The following is a 15,753-nucleotide window of genomic DNA, read 5'->3' as shown; positions in this document are numbered from 1 at the left end:
ATTTAGTTATTTTTCTTTATTTTTTGGAACACTATTTCTATTATGAAATCGTGTTAAACATTTGAAACACAATTAGTTATAGGAAATTTTATTACGAATTTTCTAGTTTGTTTTAAACTCGTTTGATTTTGTTCACCTTTTTGCCAAATATTCATAATCGCACTTATGCATATATGTTTAAGTATATGTAGTGCACGCGAATATACTAGGTATGGTACTTTTTAAATATCCTTCGTGAGTTATGTATTTCTTAATTTAAGTTATTTACACTTGTAGGAAGTACAGGCATATGCAGCTATTTTGTGCATTAGCTTTTAACAAGGTGAAACGTATGCATGTATATATATATATATATATATATATATATATATATATACATAACAAATGCTATAATTGTTCTATCTCATTTCAGCTGCTAGTGTGAATGGAAAAAATGATTAATAAAATAAATTAAACTATTGAAATAATTAGGATTATTAATATAAAATGAAAAAGTGTTTACCTAAATTACTTACATCGGTTGATACTGCAGGATTTTTAAACAATTAAAACGTTATCTTAAGATACGCAAAAGTGCAAACGTTGCTTTATTATAAAAAAGATAAAATGTAAAAATAAAGAAGGAATTAAATTCCCTTTTTTTGCTTTTAATTCATTGTAGCATTAGCTGTTGCGTACGAATATCAATCCATAGAAAAAAAAAAAAAAAAAAGACATTAACGTCCTAAATTATGTCATTTTAGGTCATTATAAATTAATATTCATCATTACATATTATTAGATGTGTCCATGTCGACATAAGAACACATTCTTAGAAAGTGCTTTATACATAACATAAAATAAAGTATGTGCTAACATGTACAAATAATATATATATGACCAATTAGGTAGGCTGAATGTGTTGACTGAAAAGAATACATAAATTCACTTTGTTACATGTAAAGATGCATTTAAATATGTCAAGATAGTGTGGGATATATAATTAGTAGAAAATATTTGCTTAAGGAATTACATGTTGTCAGCATTGCAGATATGAACTTTTTAAATACACGGGATAAAATGCTTTCGTGAGAAAGACAATTAAAGTGTAAATCGAGTTAGCAGGTGGGAAAATGAATTTGCATAATCCAAGAAAAATAAAAGAAATATCTATACGGTAAAACAAGGAATTAATTTAAAATTATAAAGGTACAAAGATTACATTTTGTGAATAAGTCATCTAATTAATAAAATATACAACAGTAGATTAAATTACTTTCGTACGAATTCTTATAACAAAATATAATGACACGGAATAAAGAAATTAAGAAGGTTTAAATGCTCATTAAAAGTATACTTGTGTGTATATAAATATATGTACAATTACATAAAGTTATAAAAAGCAGTGTAAAAAATTTAAGAGACCTTTTTTTTTTTTTTTTTACACATCATGATACCAAAAATACGGAGTGCATGGATATTGCATAACATACAAGACTAGTATATACGCGTTTTGCTATTACGAACCTTTTCCATTATAAATGAATAACCTATTAAAATATATATATATATATATATCAAAAAGGGCAATGCATTTCGGGAAAATGGCCCAATAAATATGTACGTGTCTGTGAGTTAAAACCAAAAGTTTCACATTATAAACATTACAATATGAACTATGAGTACACCACAATTCGTCTTATGAAATTTTGTTTTTTTGTGGTGATCTAGGGTTTTCTTCAAAAATATTCAAAATTTATATTTTGGAATAACTCTTTTAAAATTTTTTTCTGAATAAGAGAAAACAATTTATAATTATATGGAGCATGAAAGAATTAAAATTAAGGAAGTATAACTATATTTAAAAATGTATTAATAAATATAACGAATTTTATTTAATTTTATTGCATTCTTGTAAACGTTCAATGTTTAAATTAAAATTTTTGCTTAAGAAAAATCTTATAACAAATCCATGAATATGTTCTAACTTTATTATTTAATTTGTAGATATGTATATATAATATTTGAGCTTTTTATGAATATATAATATAAATATATAACAGTAATAAAGATTCTAATAAAAATTATTGTTTTCTTCATCTGCTAGGTAACATGATAAAAAAAAAAAAAATGAGAAATTCTAAAGCACTTTTTTAAGTTATATATATATATGCATATATTTTTCTTTTTAGATTCCGCATCACAATTCTACTTGTACCACATTTAAATGTTCAAATAAGAATAATAAATGAATTTTATTATTATATTTTCTTTTTGTAATAACTTCATTCTTAGTAAAGAAAAAAATATATATATTTATATATATATAGTATTAGGAACAATTCATAGGAACAAGTAAAATTAAACTTTGCTTTTATGAAGATATATTTTTTAAAGGAATAAACCTCTCACCCACCAAAAAAAAAAAAAAAAAAAAAAAAAAAAATGTATATATATATGTATATATAGGATGAAAAAACATTATCATAAGAACACAAAAAACATAACTACATGCTGCACGAATAATAAGCTAGAATGCATAGAAAGTAAGACTTCAAATGTGATGCCTTTTTTAAGAAAGTATAAGTCTAAAAAAAAAAACAGTTTTCTTTTAAATAAAATATTCATACTTTCTGCATTGATGTTGACAAATCCATTATTCAGCAAGGTAAGAAAATGAAACAGGTGTTAATTTGTAACACCACTTTTAGCTACGTGAATAAATGGCTGAAAGAACAAAATGATGATGAACCATATGTTTATATACTTCTATATACACTGGTATATGGTGATATACCGTAGGCTGCTATACATGGTCAAAACAATTCCAAATTTGTATTCATTAAAAAAGGGTATGAATATCTTACCATTAAACCTTTTTTGCATTTCAATTTGTTCAGGATTTTTTGGAAAAATGTGACAATACGATAAAATATAATAATGGTAATAATATGCATGGTTCAATGACCAATAGATCATTATATGAAGACACACCATACAATACATTTAAAGATGATATAACAAAAGATGACATAATAAATGAAAATGTATTAAGTGATGAATTAATTGATACTAATTTAATTAATAATGGCCTACTAAATGAAAACTTAAAAAGAAATTTAACTGATACTTCTATTGAGGACGCTAATAGTGAAAAAGAGAAAATTAAATCAATTTTATATTCCTATATGGACAAAATTGATTCAATGAATGAAAATAAATTATACTATAAACTATTTAGGAAATGTAGAGAAGAAGAAAATGATGAAAACCCTATGAGGTTTTTTTAGAATATTTATTTAAAACAGAGATTGTGGAAGGGGCCGGATTATTTTTAATTAAAAATCCTTTTTTAGGAACATTCGTAATTTTCAATTTTATTTACTTAAAAATAAAAGATATCGCTTCTTTTTATATATATATTTTTTTTTTTTTGTGCGCCTTTTTATAGCTAAGGATGATTGTGATTTAAAGAAAAAACAATATCACACGAAATATGAGCATATTCATATTTTAAAAAACAAATTTTTTTCTTGAAATTATTAGCAGTATATACCATGTGTGCTATTTTTTATTGTTTCGTAAGATGTGATACATATTTGAATCCATAAATTAATAAATATGTCATATTTGTTCACAAATATATATATTTTTACGCGAGAAATTTTTTTTATTTCGTCTTCAGATGTTGGATATTTTTTCTTGTTTTTTTTTTTTGCTTATTTGAAAAATTTTATGTATTTTTTTCAACATAAATTATAATATTTAATAACAGTAAATAACCTTGTGATTTTATTAATGTATTTTTTAGTCACCACTTAGATGTTATTTAGTTAGCATGCTACTTAATCTTTACAATATTTCTATTTTTAATACATTTTTTTTGGAAACATATGGGTTATCAATTTTTCATTTATTTTGCATTAATTTGTACTTTGTTTATTAATCATATTTTGATGAAATTTAATTATTAAATGAGTATATATCTTCTGCTACTGAGGTGTGATAATTATTTTAACTTTTTTATGTTTAAAATAAATTACTTTTGCCTTTTTATTAACTATTTATCTTTTTATCTGAAATATGATTAAAATGAGCATTTCCCTTCTATCCTTATTTTAATTATGCATTTATTTCTTTAAAATAAATGTAAAACAAAGCAAAATAAGAAACGTTAAACGGGGTAGATATGTATATTGTCTTTCACTACATATATATATATATATATATATATATATATATATATATATATATATGTATTATATAGATGAATGCATTCTTAAAACGCACACTTTGCGTAATAATATGAATGAAGGAGCAAATAAAAATAGTCCTTGATTTTTTCTGAATGTTTTGCGGCAATATCTAATATTTAGGGGAAAAGATTACTTGATACAATATAGTTAACACTGCGCATCGTTAAAGAAACATTTATTATGAAATTATGAAAGCACACTTTCCAACAATGAGCAGTTGTAGCATTTTTTTTGCTTTTTGTTTCCATTGAAACTTTTTTGTGCACGCATAAACGAATAAATATACACTGCATAATTGCAAGCATGTGCACTACTATTTCTAAGCTGGTGTGATATTATAATTCCCTAACTTTGACTTATCCCTTTGTGAATTTTATATGCACAAAGAGGGGGAATGTTACATACTACTCGTACATTTTTTACATTCCGTGTAGCTTAACAGCAATTATATTTCGTTTAAATCATTATTCCTTTTATGATAATTAAATAAATTATATTGTTAAGTATTATAATGTATATACAATATTTTGTTGTGTGATGTAAAACTAAAAACTAAAACAACACACATGAAAATTTTAAAATAAATAAATAATTCAAATAATTACATCTAAATTTTTGCCTGTGTTAATAGATATTATGTATACATATGTATATATATAAGAAAATGTACATAAAAAGTACATACTGAACATTTAAAATATATTTGCGTCGTGCAGTATGAACAAAAAGAATACAATAGTGTAAATACAATTTATAAGTTCTTGCTTTATATACATATGAATATAAACATTTCATTCAAATTAAACAAAAACGATATAAAAATAAAAAATATTACATTGAATATATATTTAATATTCATATAACATATTCACAATATATATATATATGTACATATATATATATATATTAATTAGCCATTAATCACTAAAATATATATTTTTCAAAAAATTTTGATTACAAACCTTTGCAAATGCTTATATGAATACAAAAACCTTATGTAACATGTATACGTATAATGGATAAACTGTAATATTATATCATTCATAAAGAAACATGTATATATGCATCTTATTTCACACGTATTGTTATCTCTATCTAAAATTTTTAATCTACATGTATGCATATGGTGTCTAGGTCTGCAAATTATTTTTATCTGAATAAATAAAATTTCATAACAGCTCTATTTTCTTACATTTCTACATTTGTATTATCCCAGTAAACTTTGATTTTATTTGTTAAATATTCTTTCCAATATTTTTCCATTTCCTTTGTAAAACTAGTCCATATTCCTATTAGCTCATTCAAGAACTCAACAAATGCTATATGAGAACTGTTTCCATTTTGGAGGAACGAGCATAATTTGTTATATGATTTTCTTTCATTGTGTAGTAATTGATCTGACATACCTTGAAATGCTTTAGACCACTGTCTAGTTTTATAATAGTGTGGTACTTTATATGTTTTTGATAAATTTTCACAAAGTCTAAGGATTGATAGTTGCATTTTAATATATTTCGTTTTCTCATTATTATTAACATAGTTAAATAATATGAACATATCATTAAACTTTACATATTCTTCTAATTTATCTATTAGTTGAGCTATTTCAGCTTCAGAAACGTTGAATTTAAGGTCAGAAATATTCAAACCTTCTAAACTTTTCACATCAGCTTCAGCAGACATTGCATTTTTAGGTGATTTTGGATTTTTATCCATACATTTATTATTTTTATCCATCATAGGATCGTTCATTTCCATATTTTTATTTCTCTTTTTACCTCTTTCCATATCTTCGTCCATTCCTCTTTTCCTCAATTCATCCATATCTCTACCCTTTCTCATCTTTCTATCTCCACTCATATCTCTACCATCTTCTCTTTCGATATCATCATTTCTTCTTCTATCCCTATTCATGCCTCCTTCCATGATTCTTCCTACTTCTCGGCCCAGTTCTCTTGGCATTTCTTCCATATTCATTTCTCTATTTTTATTTTTCCTTCTGTCTTGATCCATTCCTCTACCATCTTCTCCGTCTACATCTCCATCTATGCCTCCTCTATTTCTATTTCTTCTTCTTCCTTTTTCCTCATCCATGTCCCTTTCCATATCTCTATCTCTATTTCTTCTTCTTCCTCCCTTTTCCTCATCCATGTCCCTTTCCATATCTCTATCTCTATTTCTTCTTCTTGCTCCCTTTTCCTCATCCATGTCCCTCTCCATATCTCTATCTCTATTTCTTCTTCTTCCTCCCTTTTCCTCATCCATGTCCCTTTCCATATCTCTATCTCTATTTCTTCTTCTTGCTCCCTTTTCCTCATCCATGTCCATTTCCATATCTCTATTTCTATTTCTTCTTCTGTCTTTCTCTTCATCCATGTCCATTTCCATATCTCTATTTCTATTTCTTCTTCTTGCTCCCTTTTCCTCATCCATGTCCATTTCCATATCTCTATTTCTATTTCTTCTTCTGCTGTTTTCTATGTCCCTTTGCATACTCGCACTGGCTCCTCTGTTTGCAGGATCATAAGAATCCATATCCCGAGTGTATTCTTCACGATGTCGCATTTGATTTCTTGATCCCCTATGATGAGACCTCCTTTTTTCCCCTTCATCAGGATCATCAGTTCGATCTGTTTTTACATTATTATTATCTTTATCTCCCTCTTTAAAGAATTTCGAATAACCCAATTGTCTTGACCCTTCATTCCTCCCTTGTACTCCATTTTCATATGTATATCCATTCTACAAAAAAAAATTGCGTTAATGTATGCATATATATATACATATAATAATGCATTTAGGTAAATGACATTATAATATACGTTTAAGAAATAATGAAAATGTTAATTATAAAAAGAAAAAAAAGCAAAGTTAGATAGAATAAAATGAATATTATGTACGCACAATATAAGACATTTTATATCTTACTTGAAATAGAACAAACAATATAGCTAGTAAAAAAACATGTGTACTTCGGAGTGATTTGAATTTTTTGTCATCCTTTCTTTTAGGTTCATTTTCTACTCCATTTAAGCTATTTGCAAAATTATTCTGGGAATCAACTTTATTATCAAATGTGAATTTCCTTGTTAACATACATGTTTCGTTAGAATTTACCATTTTTAATTTACATATATAACTATTTAAAAAATGAAAAAAGGGAAAAAAAAAAAAATCAAACCCTTAAAATACAAAATAAAAAGGGAAAGAATATTTTCTCTAATGTTAATTATAAAAAAAAAAAAAAAATAAAATAATAATAATAAAACCCTTTTATTGTATTTTCATATTAATTTAATGTAACATATCACATAAACTAAATTCAAATGGGAAAGAAAAAAATAAAATTCTACATATTTAATATGCAATATAATTTATGTTATATCTAAATATTTTTCTCTAATAAATAATAGTATAATTTATATGTGCATTTAAATATGTATATACCACTTAACATAGAAGAAAAAAAAGGAACTCATAAAATTTACATAAAATCCCTTTTTTTAAGAATTTCATAAGGTTAATAAACTATTAACCTCTTATGGTAAAATGCATATTTATTTTTTCTCTTCATAAAAAAGAAAAAACATATCAATAAATAAATAATAATGAGAAAAAGTACATATATAATAAAAATTTTATTTTTAAAAATTATTTTTTTCTACTTTTAATGCTTCTTAAAATATTAGATTAAAAATTGATGCACTGTATTGTACAGTTTATTTACAAAATTTAAAAAATATACATAATAATATTTTTCAGATTCTGCTTCAATTCCTACAATTTTACTTCTAATTCTAAGTATTTTATTTAGATTAAATATATAATTATTAAACATGTAAATATTTAAGATGTAATTATTAAATTCTAATTTATTACATAAATATAAAAAAAAAAAAAAATTAAAATAAAAAAAATTATACATCTTTTAAGTAGAAAAGTGTAGTAATTATCACTTTTTTATGCTTTTATGTACCTTTTATTATTTTCTATTTTCTTTTTCTAGATGTCGAAAATATATTCAATTATATTTTAAAAAAAAATTTTATTTTGTATTTTTAGAACAAAAAAAAGAGTACGAAAAATGTAAAATTTTAATGGATGATCTATTTTAAGGGTTAATTCATTTTTTTTTTTTTTTTTTTAAGATTTAATTAAAAATACAAGTTCAATTAGAATTTATTTTAAGTGGCAAAAAAAAAAAAAAAAAAAAAAAAAATACAAGCGGATAACAAAATAAATATGAAGAAAAAAATATACTTATTTTATGAATAGTAAAATTACAAAATACGTTTGTTTTATATTTATCATCTTAGAACGAATTCCATGGTTTATTATTATTAAAGTAAAAAAAATTTTATGCCTGTTTTTAAACACAGTCCCCGTAGAGGTATTCTAAATATAAGTTAGTTCATATATTAGTCATATGTATTAATGTAATATAAAAGATAAAATGTTTTATGTAGTAGTTACATATACCATTGCATGTACATACAAAAATAATAGTTTAAATTAATTACAAAAATGGCAATATTCTAATGGCAAGAAAAAATAAAAAAAAAAAAAAAAAACGAAAAAAATAGCAGCTTTTTCATTCACATAAATGAACAAGGGCAGAAACATTTTTACGCGCGTCTTCTTTAAGTATATAATGGTGGAAAAGTAAAAATGTAATTTTAATGACCAAATTTTTTATGATTAAAAATGTAACATGGAGAAAAGAACAATATGCCTTAGCGTCTTTTTATAAATGGGGTATAAATATGCAAGTTGTTACGTGCCATTTGGTAGTAAATAAAATAAGGAAACATGGTGTATAAAAACGTATCTTTTAACATGAATTAAAAAATAAGATGTATAATTTTTTATAATTACGAAAGGGAAATAAAAATATAGATTTCGCAGTTAACGAAAAAAGGAAATAACCTTTATACGAACAATACCATTTTTGTGTAATTTTTTTATGGGGTTATAAGATTCATAGAAATAAAAGGGTTCACAACAGAATAGTAACATGGATTTTGATTCATGAAAATCATATATAGTCTTTCATTTTTAAGAAAACCTTATTATAAAATTTATATGAATGCAGATCTGATTTTTCCCTTTAAAGAAAATGAAATATATATTATGATCTATGCTATCCATGTAAGATTTATCTGAGAACAAAATTTTCTATTATTAAACTTATTTGGAAAGGTAAATATAATACCCACTGTGTAAACAAACTATGTTTATTACAGGTATTTGTATATATATATAAGTACATTCGTAGTTATGCGGATAAAATAAAATATAAATAACCAAGGTTATATAAAATGAATATAATTCGCTCATGCATTTTTGCTATATATTATTGAATTAAAAAAAAAGGACAATTATTCAATAAATGGAATTTGGAAGACATTAAATAAAAACATTAAAAAATAGTGTGTATAGAATGAACAAAAAAAAATAAGAAGCATTGATTTCATTTAAATGTGCTTAGATGTGTAGTGTGAACAATTATTTGAAGAGCAATTCTTTCAGTTATTTCCAATGAAATATGATTTATTCCTGTTAAGCATTGTTATTCTAAAAATATTACTAGTTCTACCATATTTTGCTACGGTTTACTGATATTTACACATATTGTTATCTTTCGTTTTGTTTTCTTCTGTTTTGCTTTCCGATTTTGGTCTCACGTTAATACAAATTTATTGCTTAAGTATTAAACCAAATGTTTCTGAATAATTATATGAACGAAACAATACTAATAAAATAAATAGGAATATGCATATGTTTTCAATATTTGTACTTTGTCTTTATTACCCAATTCATTCATTTTTGTTAGGACTGTGTTATTGGATAACATACGAAGGAATGCCCTTAAAATATGGGCCAAGAAAAAATAATAACCATGTGATTATTTATATTTTATTAATTATACCCAAGGATATGTTTATGATATGTTTAATTATATTCTGTCTGAGTCCATTTTGTCCATTGTTTCTCAATAATCAGTTTATTAATAAACATTTCCACCAACTTACTAAGTACGAAACTTTTGTTTTTTTTCCATTTAGACCATTTGCTCCATCTAGTATTTACATATAAATTCTCTTTTGACTGAACCCAAGCATTCCACTCTTCCCTTTCTTTATTGATTCTTTCTCGACAGATGTTCCATTTTTTTCTCTCCTTTCTTTTCAAGAGGTTTGTAATTTTATTATAATCATAATTTGAACAAGATGCTTCATCTTGAATTCTCCAGTCAGTCATTAACCATTCAGTAATCTTTGAATTTTTCCATTGAATCCATTTGTTTACAACCCAGTTGCCCAAATTGGATTCCTTTTGACGAAGCCATTTTTTCCATTCTTGTTCTATATACTGTTTACATTCTGTTTTAATCCATTCTACCCACTGAGTTTCATCCCATTCTGAAGATTTCGTCAAAAGATTGATTTTGTGTTCCTCGTCCATATTTTCGTTATAGTAAATCCATTTATTTTGTATAGATTCTAACCAATCATCCCATTCTTTTTCATTTGCTTGAATCCAGCTCGTTTTTTCATTTTCAATTGATGTATTAAAAATTTTCCATTCATCTTCAGTTTTCGTCATCCAGTTATTCCATTCCATATTTTTCCATTCATCTGATTTATCTTCGTGTAATTCTTCGTTTGAATTTTGATCATTGTGATCTATGATTTGTAGCGGATTCATTTTCTTGATTAAATTCCTTATTTTTTCCTTTTTGTTTGATTCTGTTATTTTATGTAGCAAATTTATTTTATTTTTTGAATTATCAATATTTATTTCTGTTAGTTTTAATATTCTTTTATCATTTCCTTCTATATTAGTATTATATTTAACCCCCTTTTTTTCGAAAATTCTGGTGATCGCTTTAATTTTGTCATGGTTTGATTCCTTTTGCTCATTATTATTTCTAGGTTCGTTTTTCGTATTATTAATTTTTTCTTCCTTTCCATTTCCTTTTGTTTTATACACACTTGTATTCATTAATTCATTCCTCTCTTTTTCCACATCTACGTTTTCTCCTTCTTTGAATGATATTGCATTCCTTGCAAGTCTTTTGACCTTATTTCCTAATGTTGATAAAATCTGAATAAAATTTTAGAATCAGTTCATGCATGTTAACAAGTATAGAAAATAGTGAGAGGTGCAAAATTGAAGGAATTTTTTTTTCTATATTGACAAAGTTCGAATAAAAATTAGACAAAAAAAGGAAAGAAATTTATACATACATATATATATACGTATACTTGTTCTTATCTTTTTCCTACTTGAAATAAGTAATACAGAAAAATTAAAAACACAACAAGAACAATTCCATTGAATATATTTCCCTTATTAAAAGATTGATAAATGCTTAATAAAGAATCTCTGCCTGTCTCTCTAATTACAGGAAGTGACAATGTTTTTGTAGTAAGTTCCTGAAAATCCTTAATATTTTCCATCTTTGCTTAATTTATTTTTAACAAGATTATAAAGCTCTTATAAGAAGAATATAATATCTCCATAAAGCCTAAATGTTAGATGTGAAACAAATTTCCCATAATACAATATATTAAATATTCTATATTTTCAGTTTAATTTAACAAAACTTAAAAATCATTATCTCACCAAAAAGTTACACAGAGATAGATGCAAATAGGGAAAAGTATAAAGTGCAAAATAAATATAATTACAAGAAAATTAAAATAAAAAAAAAAAATTTTTTTTAGATGTTACATATTTATAAAAAACGTGATTTGAATGTTTTAAAATTATTATCTAAGAACGGAAAGAACAGAAAGTTTTAATCTATGCAACAGAACAATTCTGTTTTTTCATTTGAACTCACAGAGTATAAAAATAAAATTATTCTATACAAATATTTATTTATTTTTTGTGGACTAGTTAATATTGCAAACATGTAGAATTTAGTATGAAAAAGTTAATCTGAATTTGTTTTTCTATTGAAAATTTTATTCTAATATGATAAAAAATGAAAATAGCAAGTACAATCCTTCTCATAAGTAAATATGCACAATTTGTTCAAATGGTTTTCTTGATATATTAATATATATTTTAATTTTCTATTATAATATTAACGGATTTGAAAATACATTATAATAGTAAAACAAATTATCATAGTCATGGAGTAAATAAAACCTTTTATAAATAACATTATATTTTTATTGTGTTTCATTTATTTTTATTTTTTGGAATCAAACCTTATGCACACTGCTTAATTTGTCGTTATAGAAGATAAAGGTACTCCTTATCATATGAATAAAAAAAAAAGTCATGCGTAGAAGTTAAAATAATAATTATATTAAAAAAAAAAATTATCTAAAAAATCCATAATAAGAATTAAAAATATTTCATTTTAATTATACATAATTTTGTGTATATTTTATGTAAGATGGCAATTGCAAATAATGTTTATTGTGAGAACAGTTCTTGGATAACCATATAATTCCATTTTCATTTTTTGTAAAGGTGCACGATTAAATTTTTTTTTTTTTTTTGGAGAGGTTAGAAAAGAGGAAAAGTTTGACTTATTTTTTAATCATTTAATAATTTTCTCTATCATTCTATCGACAGGATGAATTTTCTGTTTGCTTAAACAAAATTATAAAGCGTAGGGACGGTTAAACACACAAGGTAACACATAAGATTTTTTTTTTTTTTTTTTAATGCAGCTGAATGTATGTGATAATATATTAAATTATTTTATATTTTTTTGTAATATTCACTTTTTTTTTTGTTCATTAGATTTGATAAATGGATTTGGTTTGTATGTGTTAATGTTACATATTTTACAGTTGGGGAAGTAACATTTTTTATGCACTTTTTATAATTCTGTGTTCAAAGGAATCTTCACCTTTTATTTTGGAAAAATGATAAGAGATTATATTGCTATAAGTCCACTCGAATTTTTATATATGTAGTTGTGTGTAATGTAACTAAATAATAACGCGAGTATATTTTTGCAAGAGTTTTTATGAGTTTTTAAATATGGTAAAATGTTAAGAAATAATACGTAAGATGAAAACAAAGAAAAACATATCCCCAACATACCCCACAAACATACGCATCCTTACAAAAAAGTACTATTTATATAAATGTAAAATTAACTTGTTCAAGAATTAAATGGTTAATAATTTTAAAGACATTGAATAGAACTATTCTATTCGGCTCGAAATTGTTGTAAAACAAAATCACACACTAATTTAGATATTTGCAATTTTTTAAAACATTTTCATAATATTATTTGTTTCAGGCCTTATTTTTAGAGGTAATACCATAAATTAATGATGGAACGCAATTTTGTGTTTCATTAAATATAGACTTAAATGTACAATCGACTTAGAGAAATTATATATTTTATGCAAACAAATGAGAGTAATTTTTTTACTTAACACATGTCCTATAAGTAAGACATTGTAGGGGTATGCAAGTGATATATTTATCCCATATAAACTGTTCCTTCATATAGCGTAAAAAGTATATAACTTGCATGTACATGAAAAGGTACTTATTTTTATATACCTTTTTATGTTTTTACATATTATAACAAAATTAGAATATGCGTTTCTTCTAGTATTTATTTAATAGAGATGCTATATGTATATATACCTACGGTATATATGTAAATTTCAGATAAGAAAGAGGGAAAGATGAAAAAAACCATTATAAAGCATCATTTGAAATGGCAAAGAAAAGCATATAATGCAAATAAATAACGCACTTACTAGAAGTATGATATATTTACATTACTAAGGAAAAAATGCTAAATAAAGTTAAACTGCATTATAAAATTAATGTGTACAATAAAGGGGAAAAACATATTTATGAGAATTAATTAAAGAAAACAGTACATTGAATAGCACTGGATAATGTGTAAAAATTACAAACGACGTGCAATTTATAGGTTTAGGAAACTACAGAAAAATATATAGAAATGCATGATATGAATAGTTTCCAAGGGAATTCTATTATAAAATTGAAGAATTACTTTTGATTTATTTCCATTCATATGGAATCTATTTGTTATAATTTATTTCTATAATATGGTAATCACGGATGTAACCTTTGGACTAGAATGATTCTTTTTTTCATACGCACATATAGGTGTTTAGTCACATTTATATGTTGTGGAAATTTCACACAAGTATGAAATATAAAGGAAAATAAGTATGCATGTATGTAGCATAAGATAAGTGTGCTTGTGAAGCTTATGAGAATTCCGGGTCCTAAGAATGCTTGCTTTAAGGGCATCCTTACATTTTCATTTTGTCTACTTTTGAAATTTATGGAGCTGTTTGCAAATTAAGACATGGAAAAAAGATAACTATTTTTCATTTCTTCTTATCTTAATTTATATAGTTGTGCAGTATTTTAAATATCATTCATGGTAGTAGTATTATTTGCCTCCTTAATCCAAACTTTCCATTGTTTTTTCAAAGTCCATTTATAAATAAGGCTAGCTGACCATTTGTTAAATAAATGTTTTTTATTATTTTTCCATTGGGCCCATTTTGCCCATTTTTCATTGATGTAAATACTTTCTTTCATTTGAACCCAGTTTTCCCATTGTTCAGATTCCCTATTAATTCTTTCTTTCCATTTCATCCAATGTGCTTTTTCTGCTTCTTGTAACCATTTTGCTGTTGAAGAACGTTCCCAATTTGTCCAATAAAAATCTTCTTCGGATTTCCATTCACATAATAACCATGATCTAATTTTATCATTTTTCCATTGAATCCATTTATGTAAGGTTAAATCTCTTATCTGCTCATCCTGTTTTTTAATCCATGTTTTCCATTGTTCTTCGATAATTTTTAACCCTTCATTTTTTACCCAATTTTCCCATTGAGCATCATTCCAGTTCGATGAATTTTCCATAACATTACATTTATACTCTTTAAGCATTGCTTTGTTATAATGATACCATTTATTTTGTAAAGAACTTAACCAATCTGAAAATTCTGATTCTTTTTCTTCAAGGCATTTTTCTTTTAATTCTTCTATAGATTCCTGTAACTCTTTCCATTCAGCCTCTAGCCTCAACATCCAATTGTTCCAAGCCATTCTTTTGAACTCTTCTGACTCTTCGACGCTTAATGCCCCAAATCCTACTAAAAGCGGTGAAACAAAGTTATTCGAATTTTGTTTACTAGCTGAGGCCTAAATAACATCAAAAAAAAAAAAATATATATATATATTTTTAGGAGGACAAATAGGTTATGCAGTAATGTAATATCTTTTTTTGTGCTCATTAATTAAAAAAAAATAAATTAGAATAGAGTTTGTTGAATATATATTTTTAATTTTAATTTTTTTTCACCGCTGAAGCAACGTTTACAAGAAGTGCACATGCTAAAACAAATATAGCAATAGATAAATGTAAAATGAGTGGGGTTGAAACTTTATTAGACATTTTATGGTTCCTATTTGCATTTGATGTGATTCCAGTGGATGAACTGTTGTGTGTCAATAATTTATTGTTCTTCTTTAATTCCAT

General features: G+C 24.7%; 4 protein-coding genes across 4 annotated transcripts; 1 reads left to right on the top strand and 3 right to left on the bottom strand.

The window, feature by feature from the left end:
• Positions 1 to 2,449: 2,449 nt before the first annotated feature.
• On the top strand, positions 2,450 to 3,269 carry PGO_050140 (hypothetical protein, conserved; the record flags this gene model as incomplete). The annotated part of the gene is made up of 2 exons (XM_028686392.1): positions 2,450 to 2,647; positions 2,880 to 3,269. 2 exons carry the CDS (start codon positions 2,450 to 2,452, stop codon positions 3,267 to 3,269), a joined length of 588 nt encoding a protein of 195 aa, XP_028542193.1.
• Positions 3,270 to 5,423: 2,154 nt separating this feature from the next.
• PGO_050130 (Phist protein) lies at positions 5,424 to 7,355 on the bottom strand (the record flags this gene model as incomplete). Its single annotated transcript, XM_028686391.1, has 2 exons — positions 5,424 to 6,977; positions 7,164 to 7,355. The coding sequence occupies 2 exons, from the start codon at positions 7,353 to 7,355 to the stop codon at positions 5,424 to 5,426; spliced, it is 1,746 nt and encodes a 581-aa protein (XP_028542192.1).
• Positions 7,356 to 10,187: 2,832 nt separating this feature from the next.
• On the bottom strand, positions 10,188 to 11,698 carry PGO_050120 (tryptophan-rich antigen; the record flags this gene model as incomplete). The annotated part of the gene is made up of 2 exons (XM_028686390.1): positions 10,188 to 11,342; positions 11,525 to 11,698. The coding sequence occupies 2 exons, from the start codon at positions 11,696 to 11,698 to the stop codon at positions 10,188 to 10,190; spliced, it is 1,329 nt and encodes a 442-aa protein (XP_028542191.1).
• A 2,929-nt stretch (positions 11,699 to 14,627) lies between these two features.
• PGO_050100 (tryptophan-rich antigen) lies at positions 14,628 to 15,753 on the bottom strand (the record flags this gene model as incomplete). The annotated part of the gene is made up of 2 exons (XM_028686389.1): positions 14,628 to 15,416; positions 15,577 to 15,753. 2 exons carry the CDS (start codon positions 15,751 to 15,753, stop codon positions 14,628 to 14,630), a joined length of 966 nt encoding a protein of 321 aa, XP_028542190.1.

Source organism: Plasmodium gonderi, assembly GCF_002157705.1.
Source record: "Plasmodium gonderi DNA, contig: Pgo-contig_0, whole genome shotgun sequence".
NCBI classification, from domain to species: domain Eukaryota; phylum Apicomplexa; class Aconoidasida; order Haemosporida; family Plasmodiidae; genus Plasmodium; species Plasmodium gonderi.
The sequence above is the reverse complement of the archived record's forward strand: the minus strand, read 5'-3'. Positions and strand labels throughout refer to the sequence as shown.